At 40.9% G+C, this 19,767-nt stretch overlaps 1 protein-coding gene across 4 annotated transcripts in view; it reads right to left on the bottom strand.

Annotated features, from left to right (window-relative positions):
* The window catches only part of LYN (LYN proto-oncogene, Src family tyrosine kinase), a 125,841-nt gene that overhangs the window by 38,648 nt on the left and 67,426 nt on the right, over positions 1-19,767 (bottom strand). For all 4 annotated transcript variants that reach the window (XM_047724277.1, XM_047724274.1, XM_047724278.1 and 1 more), the window contains exons 9-10: positions 7,953-8,135; positions 5,827-5,903 (exon numbers count right to left, since the gene is read on the bottom strand). In XM_047724277.1, the coding sequence (XP_047580233.1) occupies positions 5,827-5,903; positions 7,953-8,135 (260 nt within the window). The remainder of the gene's footprint in view (positions 1-5,826; positions 5,904-7,952; positions 8,136-19,767) is intronic.

Consider the following 19,767-nt stretch of genomic DNA (forward strand, 5'->3'; position numbering starts at 1 on the left):
ACAGGACCTCTGGTTTCATTTGCCCACTTTGCAAGTTTTCTTTTTTTTTTTCCCCAAAGATTCTTATTTATTTATTTGATACACACACACACACACACACACAGAGAGAGAGAGAGAGAGCACAAATGGGAGCAGCAGGCAGAGGGAGAACAGGCTTCCCACTGAGCAGGGAGTCTGATTCAGGGCTCATCCCTGGGATCATGACCTGAGACGAAGGCAGACACTTAAGTGACTAAGCCACCCTGGTGTCCCTTTGTAAGTTTTCATAGTCAAAGTTTAAGTCTCAGACATAAAACTCACAATGAAAAACAGATACAGAGCATTTGCAGGCCCCAGAGTACTATATCCCTGTGATACATTCATCGTCCTTTATGTACAGCCATGTCAAAATCTTACACCAGTGTCATCTGAACACACCCAAAAATCATTCATTTCACTTTGGGTCATGATTCACACAGATAGTCTCCGTAGATTTTCTTAGTTGTGGAATTTTAGAGTTGGAGCATCAGGCTGTGGGAGACCTAACCTGTGCCTCTCATTTTAGAGATGAGGGCCAGGCCTATGAAATGACTCCCCCAGGCAGCAGCAAGTTCCCCAACCCTCCGCTTAATGCCTTCCTCTCTATTCACATCATTTCACATCATCGTCAGCTCCATTTACAAAATGAGAGCGATGCTTCTCCTATTCAGTACAAAGAGTTAGCCACCATCTCCATATTTTGTCTTGGGATTTACACTCTAAGCCATGGTTCCTTGGGAAGGCCTCCCGGGTGACAACCATGCCCCGTCAGCCAGTGCAGCGTGATGCTCAGATTATTTTGTAGAGTTAATGATCTCTTCCATACCAGCCTTTCCCCGCCGAGGAGACTTCTGTGCTAAAGAACCGGCAACGTGGGGCCTCAATGCGGAGTCACGCAGGAAAATCCCAGGATAACAAAGGGAGACCAAATACAGAGTGGAAAGGACATCTGGACTCCCGGATGCCGGGCGAAACAAGTCTGTGACCTGAGGCTTTCCCTTGCCCCTGGATCTGATTCATTATCTCCATACAATTTTTCTTCTAGTTTAAGTAAATTAAATGGGATGACACTATCAATCAGGGGTTGATTAATAAAGGTTTGGGAAATAAAGTAGTTGCTTCCTTATATTTCGTGGGGGGAGAGGGGGTGGAGGGTAGCCATGCGCTGCAGAATGAGAACCTATCTTTTAGGTTCTTAATGAAGAGGGAAAATGAGCAGACACATTACCTGTTGGTATTGGCAAATACTCTACAAACTTCTGGGCAAATTCCCTCCAGACACTCCAGACACCCAACAGACGGGTAGGTCCCAACCCAGAGTTACTGCAAGGGATTCCAGTCTATGTCTCGTTTTCTCAGTCAGCAGACATTATAATGAGCAGGTACTTAAAAAGCTCTGATGGCGAGTGGCCTTCTTTCTCAAAAAGGTTGAGATTTACACGGACAGAGATTTCCAACCTTCCTCAGTTTACCAAATTCCAACTTAAAATGTGTGTTAAATGTAATGTAGGAGGAAATATAGTTGAGCATAATTACTATGTGAAAGAAAGATCTATGTTTGGCAATAGAGATTTTTTGGGGGTGGGGGAGGAGCTAGATATACTTAATTCTGACAAGCAAAACCCATCAAGGGGTAAAAATGTGTTATCAGCACGGTGTCAGGTACAAAACGATCCTAGGAGCAACTCCAACCTTGGAATACAAAGTGTGAAACAGGGCAGAGGAAAGAACAAGTTATCTGAAGTCAGAAGACCCAGGACTGAGTGCAGCAATTCCAGCCACTAGCTCTGTAAGCTTAGACAAACCCAAGGTCACCTCCTCATTTGTAAAATGTAGTAAATAAAGACGTAAATGCTTTCAAAGTAGTCGGGCTCAAATTAGATAATGGACGGAGAAGTGCTTTGTCAACTGGAAGGAGTTAAAGAAAGGGTACTTGTTATCAAGGTTGTAATAAAAACTGACTTTTCTGTTTCTACTGCAGTTTTACTCACACACAATTGTCCATTGCATTTCTGGTAACTCTTGCCCTTCAGTGATGTTGCCACCAAAGAGCAAGAAAACGTTTTGGTTCACTTGGCAGGAATTACAAGATGATTTCTCCGACCATCCATCTTGCAACTGTGAATTTCCCCCTTCTGTCCTCTCAGTTGTACAAGTCTATGATTCCACTTCCACTTCCCTTGAAGGGAATTCCCACAGATGTCAACCCCTGGCCTTTACAAGTTCATTTTTCTTCTCCTGCAGGAGGCAAAGGCTAGGAGGGAATGAGGTGGTCTCTCTGCTCTCAAAGTATCAGACTTCCTCCACAAAGGGGTAATTTTCCGATTTTAGCATGAAGAGCACAATATTGCTTCATCTCACACCAGAAGGAAAGGACTGGTAAAACTACTTTAGTTGGGATATCTTCATCTCCACTAAATGCCCAGGAAGGTGAGTGAGCTGAGAGACAGGGTGCACAGAGTGAATTACACTTGGGCTCAGAAGACCTTTTTAGGACTCATCCTGAGACAGGAAGTGATGAAATCAGCTCTCACATGAACTGAGAGGCTGTCATGTGCACTCACCCACTTCCTGTCTCGACTGGTGTAAGAGGAGGATGGTGAGGGGAAAGCAGAGCTTGGGGAAGTAGGTTGTGGGGAGAGGGAAGAAGAGGCTGATGAGAGGCTGTGGGAAAAGTCCCAGTGCTGTCCCTTACCCCTGTTCCCTCATCCTTCTGGGGCTGTGATAAGTAAGCTGGTTTCTTTCTACTCTCCACCCCTTATTGTGAAAAGCAGCTGAGTTGAATTATATCCTCTTGTGCTACTGAAAATGCTAACAGAAGAAAGTATGAACTACAGCCTGCTTGTTTTTTAGTTTAGAGTTCAAGTGTGGACGTTTACGAATCTTCTGCTTTACCCTAAGTCCACTCCAAAGAGTCAAGCGGAAGAAGGTATAGAAAAGACAGATGATTCCAGTAGGCGGGCTCCAGGTTTCCTCTATCTCCCTGGGCCAATGTTATTAATAGTTATTATTCTCATCTCATCCATTAGGGAGAAGTGACAGAGTTAACGGAGAGATAATTTCAGAGGAATGTTGGTAGTACTGTCCCAAAGGGAACGGACCGTATCACAGTGGGAATGCGTATTGGGTGTGATCAACAGGAAGCCAATGTGTAAGGTACATGATTTCAGGCCTGTAGGCCCTACTCATTCTTGCCAAGGTTCAGGCCCTCTTCTTGTGGTATCAATATCATAACAAGAAAAGCCACAAGCAAACGAAGCAAATGGTAAGCAAAGGTGGGGGACATGGGGTCTCAGGAGGGAAGGATTGGGGAAGAGTCTGGGTGAGATTTGCACCGTGAACAAAGATGGACTCAAAAGGAGATTCTATTTGGTTGCAAAAAAATTTTGAATTTTGTGAAGAACCACGTGCTTAGTGACATCCTGGGTGATGCTGACCGGCTGACCCTCCCACTGTCACTTCACCCCCTGTGCACTTCGGATGTCCCACCAGTCCTACCCAGTGGCCACTGCTGGGAAAGAGACCCTGGCAGGGAAACAAGAGCTTATCCAGCAGGAGCTGGATTTGGAACACTGGTTTGGTGGTGGCCTTGATTATCCCAGGCCCCTCCTGTCACTGCCAGAGGTGTGTGCTCAGCCCCACCACAATTGACAGAGGAGTCAATTGAAGCCACCTGGAACCTACAATTTGAAAGTCATGGTCAATGCCAGGCTCTGGGATAATCTTCCTGGCAAACTACAAAATTTTAGAAAGCAACTTTTTTCCCCAACTCATTTATAAGTTAGACAAAGTTACTTTTTTTTAGCACAGTAGTAAAGTAGAAAGTTAAAGAATAGATACAGAGACCCCAAGTTGGACCTTAAAAACTTGGGACAATGTCAAGATAAGGCTTTATGAGGTAAGCTACGCAAAATCAAATAAAAAATACCCATGTGACAAATTAAAGTCCTTCTCCAGGTATGGTACACACCCCGATGGGCATAATTTCCATATAACCATAGACCCTATACAATGCTATAGAACTGCAGGCACACACAGATCCGACCCTCCGCCGCACTTGAACTAGGACCACTCAGGCTTCCAGGCCACATGGCCCACTTTTCCATATTTCTGTCAGCCCCCTTCCCTTTCTGAGAAGTGGATACAACCAACCTTCACTACATTCCTCAAGTGTCTCATCCATGGGGGATGCCGAACTTGCCGCCCCAATCAAGGGCCTTCTTGATCAATGTCAAGTGTGACAATTTCTGCTTTCTCCATTTCTGACCCCCTATCTACATAGGATCTAGAGCTGCATCCATCCAAGTAATCATCCTCTTACCATAGAGCAGTGGTTTTCAAACTATGGTCTTGGAACACTTGGAGTCTACAGATCTCCTCAGGGCCAGTGTAGAGAGTCTGAATAAAGTCAGGGCTGTTGGACTCTTTCCGTTCCCCCAGTTCTACCATAGCAATCTTATTTCATTCCACATTAGAGGTTGGGGTTCCAGACCACCTTTGAATTTCTCACTCAGATAAGGAACCTATGAAAGCTGGCCAGGTTTAGGTAGATGAGCTGGGGGCTGAGCTGGGGGACTTCATCACACACCTTTACCAGAATGATAAAGGTGGGGACTGTCATCCCCAAGATTCCCTCGGCTTCCACCAAGAGGCTCTGAAGTGCTTGTGTCCATGCCAGTTTGAGATCAGATTAGACCCCCAACAACATCTCCTAAAAACAGGAATTACCATTCCAATATTTGATGTGTGAATAAACGGACTTCCTAAGTGGTTATGGCTATCAAGTCAGAGCCACGAGCCACGACACAACGCCAGTTTTCGGACACTGATCCCCAACTCAGCCCAAGATACGTTACTGTAGAACATGGGTTCTGATCCTCTCTTTCTTGAAGAACTTTACCGCAGACTAATTCTTTCTTTGAGCTCATCTTCTCAAGAGGGCCTTATCAATTTCCCAACTTAAAGAGGGTCTGAGGGAAGAAATGGGAGTAAGATATGAAGATCATAAAGGCAACCCTTTCCTGGAACTTCTGGAAATCTCTTGGGCCACTTCAGGCTTTATAGCACATGGCCTTCCCAACATGAGCTACCCATGGCCAGTATCGAGGAACAAAACAAGCAAATTACTGAAAATGACTAACAGATACAATTAGACTATGAATATTCAGTAGCTGGCATCATTCAAATGCACATTTCTTTGACACACCAGGTAAATTGCTGGGTTTCTGGGTAACTTCCCTCTGCCCTTAAATGTGCTTCAGGAAATGTGTGGTTCCAAATGAAACAAACTTGCAACTTCTGGGCTAGTACTAGAAATATTATAAATGAATATTTCTTAGAACCCAAAAGACGTATCCAGCAAGAAGAATAAGGGAAAGAATATAGTTCCTCTGTTTTCAAGAATACTAAGGACTTAAAAGCACCTGTACCTTAGGTTAGTAACTTACTACTGCATGTGCATCACTTAGAATGTGCTGTGCTCAGACCGCTTGGGACTGCATCTCCAAAAAGCAGCAACAAGTGACCCCTTCCCTCGCACTGTCTCTCTAGCTGGTGCAGGCGTGAACCTAAGAGACTGCCTTGTTTTAGGGAAGGTGACACCCAAGCCAGAGCCGGACACACGCACACACATGTGCCTTCAGTGTGAAACATCCATCATTCTCTCCAAGGAAGTGCACTTTGCAAGGCCTTTTTCTGGGAACCACTACTGGGAAACAGCCAGTACAAATGCCTTCTCCCTGGAACAGCGTGACTCGGAAGCGGGAGTCTCCGCGAACTTACATGCACCCTGGGTTTTTAATACTTCACCTGGGCAGAAAAGTCAATTAGCTTGGGAAGCAGCACCTTGCCCCCTTCGTCACTCTTCAGGAAATCCAGCAAACTGCCTGTTGGTAGAGGAGGGACCGTGAGTGTAGTTCAAACACACAAGACCAAAATCCGAACAAAAGTCAAAGGACCATGACTATTAGTGAGGGAGCGCACACAATGATTGCCTTTGTGATTCTGTATGTCCATAGTGCCTTTTCCTGAAGTTGGTCAAATCCAGGCCCCTCTAACCTGTTACCTTCGACCTGATGTGAAATGTAGCATGTGGGCCAGGTAAGAAAGGGTGACGGCGGTGGGGTGGGGGAACAGTGTTTCTCTAGCTCTGCATTTCAGGGCACTTTGCACCTGCCACCACAATCCACCTAGAGCAGCTGTCTGATCTTCAGAGCTGCCCAGAGACAGAAACCAGCAGGTCCTCCCAAGGAGCCTGCCTGGAGCGGCACTGGGAGTGGCTCTCTCCTATCTGTGTCCGTCCAGCCAAAGCACAGAAGCTAGCGCCTGCGACAGGGGCTCAATGAGTAGCTGGTAAGCATACTGTGCTTTGTACCTAAAAGAAAGTGTGTCGATAAACCCTCCTACTTCCTAAGGCTTCATTGCTAAAACAAGCCCTGCTTTTTCTCCTAGAATTTAAAGTGTCAACCTCGGACAAGCTGCTTAGCCATAATGCCTTAGTCCCTGTAAAGAGGGCATGTCCTACCAGCTATTGTCAGAGGTCTTGTGAGGACAGATTTAAAAAGCATGCGCCATGGTGCCTGGCGAGTGGTTAAGTACCCAGTAAATGTTCTTCTCCTTCATCCTCAACACAGAACAATGGCACTTAGCTCTGAGACTGCTAAGAAGATTAAGAGATATCACCCAAGGAACACATCAAGAACGCTCTGGTATACAGTAAGTACTCAGTAAAGGCTAAGTGATGTTATGAGGAGAAATTTGTATTTACATTTATGATTCAAATACTTCCAGCCGTTTAATTCAACAAGTACTTACTGAACCACAAAGTTCAGTTTCTGGGTTATGGCAACCTAAGCCACAGGGGTAGTTTTTTTGTTTGTTTTTAAACAACATCCTTTTTTTGGAAGGACTCTCAGTGACTGATACACTGAATGGGTATGGGTAAGCAGCTTGTCCTTTCAAAATATATTAAATAAGAAAATGTTATATTCATCTTTCTAATCTACTCAGCGGAGACATCACAGTATGATCTCCATGATGCAGGATTCTTAATTTGGTACTATTGTTTATGTTTTTTTTTTTCCCCCTTTCTTCCTTCATTCCTTCTAAAGAATTTTAAAGAACCATTTAGTAGTTTGGTAGTATGTCTAACTGATCTGGAGGAAGAAGGGTAGTAATTCACACCCTGTTATCTGAAGGTAGTATCAGCCAGAAAAAACATGGTTGCTGGACACCTCTTGGTTAGTGATTCTGATTACAGAGGAATATAACCTCCAACAGTTTCAAAAATGTTCCCATTTTAAAGTGACACCCTGAACACGTAGATAATATTAGAGAGGGAAATGAATGCATTTTAGGATCCTGAGAACTCCCATTTTAAAGATATAACAAAAATATTCTTATTTGAGATACATATTTTTTGGACAAGTATTTATTAGGGGGCTTCTATATTTTACATGCAATTCTTATGGCTAATATGACTAAGAAGACAAACACAGAGAATATAGAAAGATCATGTATTATTTCTATAATATAGATAACACTTAACAATATTTCTGGTGAGGTGGTTTATTAAAATGCTTGGTTTCCCCATGGGTTCTGATTTTTCACTAGTGAGCATGCTGTTTTGGAATTAAAATTATTGGAATATTCTGTGAACATTTAAACTTTTTACTTTGGGACACCGGAGTGGCTAGGTCTGTTAAGCATCTGCTTTTGGCTCCGGTCAGGATCCCAGGGTCCTGGGATCGAGGCCCACATGGGGCTCTCTGCTTAGCAGGGAGTCTGCTTCTCCTTCTACTCCTCCCCTCGCCCCCTGTTCGTGATCTCTCTCTCTCTCAAATAAATAAAGATCTTTAAAAAAATTTAAAAAATAAACATTTTACTTTTGGAGCCTGAAGACTTTCAAAAGCCCTGGGTTTGGGGGATGTGCTTACCCTTGGCCATGTACTCAGTGATGATGTAGATAGGCTCTTCTCTGGTAACCACGGCATAGAGCCTCACCAGCTTGTCGTGCTGAAGGGTTTTCATGAGGTTGGCTTCCTCCAGGAATGCTTGCACAGACATAGTGCCCGGTTTCAGGGTTTTCACAGCCACTTTGGTACTATTGTTATAGTAACCTAGCAAGACAGCAGAAGAGAGGGCATGTTTGATCCAACTGAAAACCAAAAAGTTCATGCAGGGTTAAAAGATAGAGAAAAAAACTGACATAAAACTCTAGACAGTGTTAACATGAGGGGAGGCCAAGTCAAGAGTGTATGAGAATTCTCTGTACCATCTCTACAAAAAAATCTAAAATTATTGCAAAATCAACAAGGTTTCATAAAGCATTATTTTGGAGAAATAAAACCCCACAAGCTTCTGTATGCAATCCATCATGGGGACAAAGATTTTCCTCTAATGAATAAAATGTTCTTTATCCAAAAACAAACAAACAAAAAAAATGCATAGCACAGCTCTCTTACACACACACACACACACACACACACTCACAGGTCTGGAAGAAAACACTAAAATATGCAAAGTGCCAGCTATCTCCAGTGGCACAATTAGAGTGACTTCATTTGTGTTCACGATACTTTTAACTCCCAAATTTTCTACATTGAATATGTATTATTTTTGTAATCAGGAAAAAAAATGGTTTGCATTTTAAGAAATTGTATATACTAACTTTGAAGTATAATATACTAGAGTCAAATAAGTGTCTCCTCAAGCTTCCCAAGAGAACTGGACTTGGGTGACTCTCCATGAGCAAAGGCTTCTGTATCAAAATGTCTGGGACCCACCGCTTGCCACCCCCTCCCATGCCCAGAAGCAGAGAGTCCTGCAGTAAAGAAACCTGTCAGCCCTGGCTAACCTTAGTGCTTTCCACACCTTCTTGACCACAGGACAAACTGTCATGTACCTTTTCACACCCTGCGAAATGCACTTTGGGAAATACTAACACCTTCATATAGTTTCCCCAAGGTCCCTTTTTCTGGAACCTGTGTGCTTAATTCTGAACCTCATTTTCTCCTGGAGCCCCCTATTCTCAGTGGTTTGACAAAGCAGAAATAGAGATAATCACATTCCCCTTTCCTTTCCTCTCTTTCTGTACTTCTCTTGGAAGTGCAAGAAAAAGGTGAGGGGGGAGTGGCAGCAGGTTTCCTGCGGGTTGTTCTACCCCTATTACAGTTTTTGTTTTGTTTAACTTGCCCTACGAAATGGTGATGTCTAGGGTCTAGTGTCTAGTCTCTTTGTTAGATCATATAACTATCTGTGTCTGTAAAGAGCACACAGATGACTGGAAGCATGTTCAATAAAACATCAACAGTGATGAGGATCACTGGGTGGCAGAAATTGGAGTGACTTTTACTTTCTTTTGTTCTGTTCCATTTTGATTCATTTTGTGAATGAGTATGTATCTTTCCTTACAAAGGGAATTTTTTTTTAAGGAAATTACGTCTCTATTTCCACACTTCCAAATGTGTCAGAAAAAGTATTAGTTTACAGCTAACAGTTGACCATACTTACTAACTTTTCTTCCGATCATTGATACTTATTACTCCATTAAAACTTTTCCCTTGATATTTTACTTTGATTTGTATTTAATAGTAGCTTATAGTGTTGTACAGGAAAATGAAAAAATGTAATATGTGAAGTAAAGTATGTGTTAGAATTATGGAGAAGCCAGTAATAGAAAGCTGACAAAATAGAAAACTGTACTAGGTTATTTTCAAAAGCCACAACCTATAAAAAATAATGGAATCATGAATCTGTTAAATTGATTTTCCATTTAAATGCATAATTACACACAATGTGATCTTTCTTACAGATCTTAAGTGTAAATTTAGAGTAAATGCCACCAATAAAAGTCCTTTAACATTGCATTTGAACCAAGAAAAGTCATTATCTCAAAACTACAATAAGATTCACCTCACACTTGTCAGAATGGCTAAAAGAAAAAAGAAAAAACATCAAGCGTTGGCCAGGATGTGGGGAAAAGGGAACCCTATTGGACAGTTGGTGGGAATGTAAACTGGTGTAGCCACTGTGGAAAATGGTATGGGGGTCCCTCAAAAAAAAAAAAATTAAAAATGAAACTACCCCATGATCCAGGAATTGCACTATTGGGCATCTACCCCTAAAATATAAAAACACTAATTCAAAGGGAAACATGCACCCCTATGTCCATGCAGCATTATTTAAACAGCCAAACAATGGAAGCAGCCCAAGTGTCCATTGATAGATTAATGGATAAAGAAGATATGAGATATCTTCTTTATACACACACACACGCACACACACACACACACGCACAATGGAATACTATTCAGTCGTAAAAAAGAATGCAATCTTGCCATCTGCAACAACATGGTTGGAGCTAGAGGGTATAATGCTAACTGAAATAAGTCAGAGAGAGACAAATAGCGTATGATTTCACTCATATGTGGAATTTAGGAAACAAAACAAACAAGCAAAGAAAAAAAAGAGAGAGAGAGACAAACCAAGAAATAGACTCTTAACTGTTGAGAACAAACTGAGGGTTTCCAGAGGGGAGAGGGATGGTGGGAAGGGTGAAATAGGTGATGGGGATTAAGAGCACACTCATCATAAAAAAAATTAAAAATTAAAAAAATTAAAATAAAAAAGGTTCATTATAAATTTAAAGGTCCATACGCAGGTATTCAGTTACAGGAATAAATCTAATAAATGAATTTAGGAAGTCAGAGGATACAAAGTTAATAAACAGAAATCTGTTGTATCTCTATATACTAATAGTGAAGTAGCAGGAAGAGTAGTTAAGGAAACAATCCCATTTATAATTGTACCAAAAAGAATAAAATATCTAGGAATAAATTTAACCAAGGAGGTAAAAGACCTATACTCTGAATACTATAAAACACTGATGAAAGAAATTAAAGATGATATAAACCAGCAGAAAGATACACTGTGCTCATGGATTGGAAGAATTAATATTGTTAAAATGAACTTACTATGCAAAGCAATCTATAGATTCAATGTAATCTCAATCAAAATGCCAGTAGCATTTTTTACAGAACTAGAACAAATAACTTGAAAATTTGTATGGAACCACAAAAGACCCTGAATAGCCAAAGCAATACAGCTGAAAGCATCACAATCCCAGGTTTCAAGGTATAGCACGAAGTTATAGTAATCAAAACAGTATGGTACTGGCACAAAAACAGACATACACATCAAGAGAACAGAATAGAGAGCCCAGAAATAAACTCATACTTGGATGGTCAATTAATCTATGACAAGGCAAGAATATATACAATGGGGAAAAGATAGTTTTTATAATAAATGGAGTTAAGAGAATTGGACAGCTACAGGCAAAACAATGAAACTGGACTACTTTCTTATACCATACACAAAAATAAACTCAGAATGGATTAAAGACTTAGATATAAGACCTAAAACTATAAAACTCCTAAAAGAAAACATAGCCAGTAAACACTTGGACATCAGCCTTCACAACATATTTATAAATATGTCTCCTCAGGGAAGGAAAACAAAAGCAAAACTAATCTACTGGGACTACATTAAAATAAACAGCTTTTGCATAGCAAAGGAAACCGTCAACAAAATGAAAAGACAACTACTCAGTGGGAGAAGATATTTGCAAGTGATATATCCAATAAGGGGTTAATATTCAAATATATAAGGAACTTCTATAGCTCAACACCAGAAAAACCAAATAATCTGATTAAAAATGGGTAGGGGACCTGAACAGACATTTTTCCAAAGAAGACTTACAGACATATGAAAAGATGCTCAACATCACTAATTATCAGGAAAATGCAAATCAAAACTACAGTGAGATCTCACTTCACACTTGTCAGAATAACTAGTATCAAAAAGACAAGAAACAATAAGTGTTGGTGAGGATGTGGAGAAAAAGGAACCCTCATGCACTGTTGGTAGGGATGTAAATTTGTGCAGCCACTGTGGAAAACAGTATGGAGGTTTCTCAAAAAATTAAAAATAGAAATACCATATGATCCAGCAATTCCACTTTTGGGTATTTACCCAGAGAAAATGAAACACGAATTGTGAAAGATAAATGCATGCCTATGTTTCCTATAGCATTATTTACAATAGCCAAGATATGGAAGCAACCTAAGTGTCCATCAGTAGATGAATAGATTAGGAAGTGGTAGACACACGTACACACACACGTACACACACATACGAATTTACTCTGCCATAAAAAAGATGAGATCTTGCCATCAGCGACAGCATGAATGGACCTAGAGAGCATTATGCTAAGTGAAATATGTCAGACAAAGAAAGACAAATACTATATGATTTCACTTAGATGTGGAATCTAAAAAAAACCAAAACAAATGAACAAACAGCAACAACAAAAAATAGACTCAACAGAGAACAAACTGATGGTTGCCAGAGGGGAAGGGGGTGTGAGGAAGGGCAAAATAAGTGTAGAGAATAAAGAGGTACAACGTCCAGTTATAAAATAACTCATGGAGATGAAAAGGAGAGTACAGGGAATATTGTCAATAATATTGTAATTACATTACATGGTGACAGATGGTGACTGCACTTACCAGGGTGAGCAGTGAGTAATACACAGAATGGTCAAATCACTATTTTGTGCATCTAAAAGCAATATAACACTGTGTGCCAACTATCCTCCAATAACAAATACAAGAAATAAATTACATAAAATGCAAAAAAAAAAAAAAAAAAAAAAAGGTTTATACATAGATCCTCAGTTACATGATTGTACCAGTGGCAAAACAGCAAGAAAATACATTCTTTGACACATGTAAATGACAAAGGACTAGTGTCCAGAATATATAAAGAATTCCTATAAATCAATAAGAAAAACTGGAAAATAGGCAAAGACTTGCATAGACATTTTAAAAAGAAGTCCACTGGGTGATGGACCTTAAGTAGGGCAAGTGATGTAATGGACACTGGCTGTTATATAAGACTGATGAATCATGAACTCTACCTCTGCAACTAACAACACACTATATGTTAATTAATTGAATTTAAATTAAAAAAAAAAAGAAGTCCCAATGGCTAAGAAACATGTAAAAAGAACTCAGTCTTATTAGTAATCAGAGACATACAAACAAAGCCATAGGAAGACACAGCACCACCCAGATATCAACCACTGACAATGTGAGTGCTGGTGAGCACACGACCCTAGTGGGGAAACTGGGACAGCTCCCCAAGGCCGCCTTCATCTGTGCTCTTCTCTGAACATCAGTGAAATTCAGCTGGTAAGCTTTTATTTTTACCAACATTCCCAGGGGCCCATGACGGATGTTGACAGAGCAGCCTTCTTTCAAGTGCAATTACCTTGAGTGACACCACACACACACACACACACACACACACCAAAGGCTGTGCTGACCTGCAGCCCACCTCCTTCTAGATACAATTCTGTTGATCAGGAAATGGCACACTGAGATCTCTTGTACATTTTGCTGGGACAAGCACTTTGGAAACAGAGTTGGCAGTATTTAGGAGAGCTGAAGATTCATACTCCCATGACCCAGCAAAAGAACTCCTGGCCACCCTAGAGAAAACCACGTACCCTCGCACCAGTACGAAAATGTTCCTGGCAGAATTGTTCATAGAGGCTTAAAACTGGGAACATGTCCAGTTCCATCAATAAACAGTGAAATCAATGGATAAGCCATCGTACCATGTATGTACAGATATAACACAGCCCTATAGAACAATGAAGTTAAATGAACTCTAGCGACACCCTCAAAACATGGATGAATCTCATAAGGATAATGCTGAACATAAGAGGCACGACTAATACAAGAGTCCATTTGGTAAGATTCATTCACATCAAGTTTAAAAACAGGCAAAACTAAACTACATTGTTTGAGGATGCACACTCCCACATACAAAAGTAGCAGAAGTGTAAAGAAAAGGAAATTACCACAAAAGTCAGAATGGCAGCTGCCTTTGGGGGATGGTGAGGTTGGGGTTGGGAAGGGGTTGGGAAGGGATAAGTGGGGTCTTTTGGGTGCTGGCAAGTTTCCAGCATGTGATCTCAGTCAGTATCTACTGCACCAGTTTTCCTTTTGTGATTATTTGTGATATTGAGTATTTGTATTGTATACACTTTCCAGTCTGCTTGTTATATTACACAGCAATAAAAGTGAAAGAAACAAAACTGTTCTCTCTCTCGCTCTCTCTGTCATCAAACAATGGAATTCACCGAGACTTTTGCATCATATAAAATTATGGGTAAAGGATGAAGGAAAAAATGTGTTCCAAGGGTAGGGGAAAAGTTATCAGGAAACAGGGGCGCCTGGGTGGCTCAGTGGGTTAAAGCCTCTGCCTTCAGCTCAGGTCATGGTCCCAGGGTTCTGGGATCGAGCCCCATATGGGGCTCTCTGCTCCGCGGGGAGCCTGCTTCCTCCTCTCTCTCTGCCTGCCTCTCTGCCTACTTGTGATTTCTATCTGTCAAATAAATAAATAAAATCTTTAAAAAAAAAAGTTATCAGGAAACAGCACTGCTGCTAAAGATATTAAAAGTGCTGATAAGGAATTTGAGATGAACAGTGACTAAAACAGCTGTGTCAAGCTGAGCTCAAGAATGGCAACAGCTCCCCTTTACTGGTGTCTTGGGGCTGTGGGATTTAAACAACAGGGCAGGTTTCCAACTTGCACTAAAGGTATGATTTTTATTTGGCGCTACGGATTGAGTCGTATTTTACCAAGATATTCTCCAGTAGGGTGTAGGTTCAATTAACCTAGTCATGGAGATTTGGGTTGGCATTACAGATTGCAAATTTTTTTTTTAAATCATTTGAAAGTAAAGAATATCTTGAAGAGTGCCCCTTTGGCACAGTTGAAGAAAGTTGGGGTGACAATTTGAGAAAGCTCTCAAATTTTCGGGGGTCACTAATTTGCTAAAGAGCACCTGAGTACCACAAAATGGAAGCTGGTTTTTAAAAAAGATGCACAGGGTTGATTTTGCAAGTTGGCTGGTGATTAATTTCAACGTAGTTGGTTCAAATGACAATATATCAAGCAAAATTCAATTGAAAACAAGTTCCCTTTCTTCTATAAAGTCTCTTCATAGACCAAGTGGTAACAGGAAACATCATCCTTGGCTTCACTGACCAGTCAGTTCCCTTGGAATCCAATAATCCACGGGGGGAAAAACGTGTCTCCAAGCCAGATGTCAAGAGGATCACACGAACAAGAGGAAACAGCTTGAGGGAGAAACTCCTTTCTTTTATCCCCACCCTCCTCCCCCAGAACAGGTCACTTCCTAGTATTTTTCACTGCATTTCAGACCAAAAAAATCTGGACCATAAATGTGACTGGTGGTCTATGAACCATTCCTTCACAAAAACATTAATTTACTTGGTTAACAGGAATATCATTTTTAATTTGTTCTTCTTTTTCTATCATTGAGAAAAACTGTCCTGCCCATCTCTTGAGAAATAAAACAGAGAAATAAAAACAAAGTTCAGGCAGTTCTAAATGGCAGACTTTGCTATTACACCAGCCCTCACACAGCTGGACTGAGACACACAGACACACCTAGAAGAGGGGGCATCTTTGACCTCTGATGCATAATATAATGTCACCAGTCATTATTCTTTTGGTTTTATTCCCAGTATTCTTCTGCTAAATGCACTCAACATATTGACGCTATTTCAAGAGCTAAGGAAGAGCTCCCTGACAGCCAAATTCCCAGAACTGTATCTATAAAACAGCCCAGATCAAAATTTCTGTTTTGTTCTTTTCTTTCTTTTCCTTTCTTCCTTTTTTCCTTCCTTACTGCCCCACCCTGTTATTACCTCCTCTTCCTTCCTTTCTTTCTAGTACAAGACTAGAAAGAGAAAAGCACAACTAAAAAATAATCATCAATGTCAGTACCCTGGCTATGATATCATACTGCAGTTTTGCAAGATGTTAGTACTGGGGAAACTGGATAAAGGTTTACAAGGGATCTCTCTTTATCATATATATACATAATATATATATGAAAGCTTTGTTGAAATATAATCCATATACCATACCTCTGGCCCGTTTAAGTTATATAATTCATTGGTTTCCATATATTCAGAGTTGTGAGCCCAAGAGCACAATTATTGAAACATTTGCATCACCCCCAAAAGAAACCCCATATCCACTGACAGTCACACCCCCATCCTTCCAGCCTCTCACTTGAGGCAACCACTCATTTCCTTTGTCTTTACAGATTTGCCTATTGGCAACATTTCACATACATGGAATCACACAATATGTGGTCCTCTGTGTCTGTCTGGCCTCTGTCATCCAACATAGTGTTTTCAAGGGTTATCCACATTGTAGCACGTGTCAGTACTTTATTTCTTTTTATTGCTGAATAATATACCATGGTATGGATACATCACATTTTGTCTATCCATTCAACTGATGGACATGTGGGTTGTTTACATTTTTTTTTTTTTAAGATTTTATTTACTTGACAGAGATCACAAGTAGGCAGAAAGGCAGGCAGGGGGGTGGGGTGGAGAACAGGAACCCTACTGAGCAGGGGACCCCCCCCCCCAACGTAGGACTCGATCCCAGGGATCAGGACCTGAGCCGAAGGCAGAGGCTTAACCCACTGAGCCACCCAGGCACCCCTTTTTACACTCCTTAACTATTATGAATAATAATGTTCTCACAAATATTCATGTAAAGGTATTTGAATGGATCTGTTTTAGTTTCTGTATCATTTCTTATAATTGCATATAAATCTACAATTATCTCAAAATAAAAAGTTAAATTAAAAAACCCCAAGAAACAGGGGTGCCTGGGTTGCTCAGTCAGTTAAATGTCCGACTCTTGGTTTCAGCTCAGGTTAAGATCTCTTTCGTTGTGTGATTGAGCCCTACATCGGGCTCCACACTCAACAGGGAGTCTGCTTGAAGATTCTCTCCCACTACCTCTCCCCACACTTGTGCACACATACATGCATGTGTGAGCTTGCTCTCTCTCTCAAATAAATAAATAAATCTTTAAAAAAACAAACAAACAAGAAACTTTGTTGAGTGAGGAAATCCTGGGTAATCTTTCCTATTTCAGTCTTTGCACTAATGTTACCATACTTTCTTTATTAAAAAATTCAGTATTTAATAATAACAATAGTTCTCTGAGTGCTGTTGACTAAGCGCTTACCTGAATCACCTCATTTGATCCTCACATGATACCTACAAAAGCTAGGTTGTATTATAACCTTTTAGATGAGCTTCTGCTGCCTGTCTTGTAAAACATTATTAGCAAATCAAACAACCCGACTGAAACCTGAGCAAAGGACTTGAAAAGATATTTCACCAAAGATCTATAAATGGCCAGTAAACACATGAAAAGATAAACACATATGCTCAACATAACTAATCACTAGGGAAATGCAAATCAAAACCACAATAAGATACAACCCAACTCCCATTAGGATGGCTACTTTAGAAAAGAAGGAAGGAGGGAGGGAAGGAAGGAAGGGAAAGAGAGAGAGAGAAGTAAAGGGTAAGTGCTGGTGAGGGTGTGGAGAGATCAGAATCCTTGTGCACTGCTGGTAGGAATGTAAAGTGTAGCCACCATGGAAAACAGTATGGCAGTTCCTCAAAAAAATTAAATACAGAATTTCCCTGTGATCCAGCGATCCCACTCCTGGGTATATACCCAAAAGAATTGGGAGCAGGGTCTCAAAGAGACATTTGTGCATGCATGTACATAGCAGCATTATTCACAATAGCCAAAAAGGTGGAATCAACCCCGTGTCTACCAGTGGATGAACGCATCAACAAAACATGGCATATACAACAGTGGAATGTAAGTCAGCTTTAGAATGGAAAGAAATTCTGTCACAGGCTACAACATGGATGAACGTGGAGGACGTGCTAAGTGAAAGAAGCCAGTCACACGAAATACATGCTTTATGATTCTGCTTATTTGAGTTACTGAGGCTGGTCATATTTATAAAGACAGAAAGTAGAATGGTGGTTGACAGGGTCTGTGAAGAGCATTAAGGGGAACTGTTGTTTAAAGAGTAAAGAAGCTCAATTTTGCAAGATAAAAAGAGCTTTGGAAATTGGCTGTCTAATGGGAAAGTCCGTAACAGTACTGAAATTGTACACTTAAAAATGACTGAGATGGAAATTTTTATATTATATGCATTTTACCACACACACACACACACACACACACACACACACACACACACACAATTAGTAATCTATTCAAATGATGATTTTTCACCAGATATTTACCTCTTTCAAACAGTTTAAATCCAAATAACACTCTGGAGAGAACAATTACGTATTTTCCAATGCCACATTTCTCCTCTCCTCTAAAGTTCAGTTTCTCCCACCACCTGGGCACATGCTAAAAAATGTTCTCTAAAATCGGTGTCAAGATTTAGCAGGTGGCCAGTGGAAGCGCAGGAACAGGAAAAGGAAAGAAACGGGCAGGAGGATCTAGTATATCTGGAATTGGACATTGAGGTTTTTCCTAATCTCAGAAGGACAAATGAGCTTGATCTGTAGGTGATGATGCTTGGGCCACTCAGGACAGAAATGTACTGTGAGCCGGTGACTCAGGCTCGTGCCCTCCCTCACCCCCATGCTATGCTAGCTCACCCCCTCATCAGTTTCCCTGGCTGAGCTGGGCTGGCAAATGTCACCTGTGACCACCACCATGGCAAAGGTGGCAAACAGATTACCATTGTACTTGCTAGTAGCGCTCAAGAAAATTTTAAGAAGGGGCGCCTGGTTGGCTCAGTGGGTTATGCATCTGCCTTCGGCTCAGGTCGTGATCCCAGGGTCCTGGGACTGAGTCCCGAGTGCAGGGGGTGAAGGTGGGGGGTGGTCCTTGCTCAGCAGGGAGTCTGCTTCTCCCTCTGCCTGCCACTCCCTCTGCTTGTGCTTTCTCTCTCTCTCTCTGAGAAATAAATAAAAATAAGATCTTTAATATTTAAAAAAGAAGAAAAATTTAAGAAAACACAAAAGGACTAGCATAATCTCTTCCCCTCAAAGCAATAACTTCCCAGACTAGCAGTTCTTATCCTTATCTCTCCAGTGCAAATAGCGTGTAGTTTGATGCCTTTATCCTAGCTTCACAGCTGAACACGAGGAGGTTGGAACAAAACTCCAAACCATCATTTCATATGCAGGGTTACTGTTTTACAGCAGATGAATATACCCCCTTAAGTTCCCTCTACTTTTCTCTTCATGACAGGTATGCAATTCTTTTGCTGGCAAATATTCACAGGAAGGTCTAACTGGGTTATTCATAGTTTCAACTCATGACTGAAATTGGGGAAAATCCACTGAAATATAGCTTCCAGTGACTATGGTCAAATACAGTAAAATAAAGAAAATAAAACTAGAGTGCACAGAACCATATTGTATAAGAAACACAACAGCTATATAAATCTCATTCTCTTTTCAGCAACTGAGAAGATGGCTGCTTACCCATTTTACTATGAGGAAAGTGATGAGGTCAAATTAATTTGTGTAAATAGCTTATTAGCAAGCGAGAGAGTCCGGGTCTCTGGGATGCCAAAGCAGCCGGCTTCTTCACTGCCTTGAATGACTTTGGGCAAGACACCTGTCTGAATCTAGAGTCCTTGCTTATCAAATGATGACAATAATTCCTATCTCTCAGTGTTACTGTGATGACTATGAGAGATAATCGATGAGTATGTACCTAGAAGGGGGCCAGTGAACACTGTACAGCTTGGATATTCCTTCCTCTTCTCCTCCTGTCCTTCTTCCTCGT

Source organism: Lutra lutra, chromosome 4 (assembly GCF_902655055.1).
Source record: "Lutra lutra chromosome 4, mLutLut1.2, whole genome shotgun sequence".
Lineage (NCBI taxonomy): Eukaryota > Metazoa > Chordata > Mammalia > Carnivora > Mustelidae > Lutra > Lutra lutra.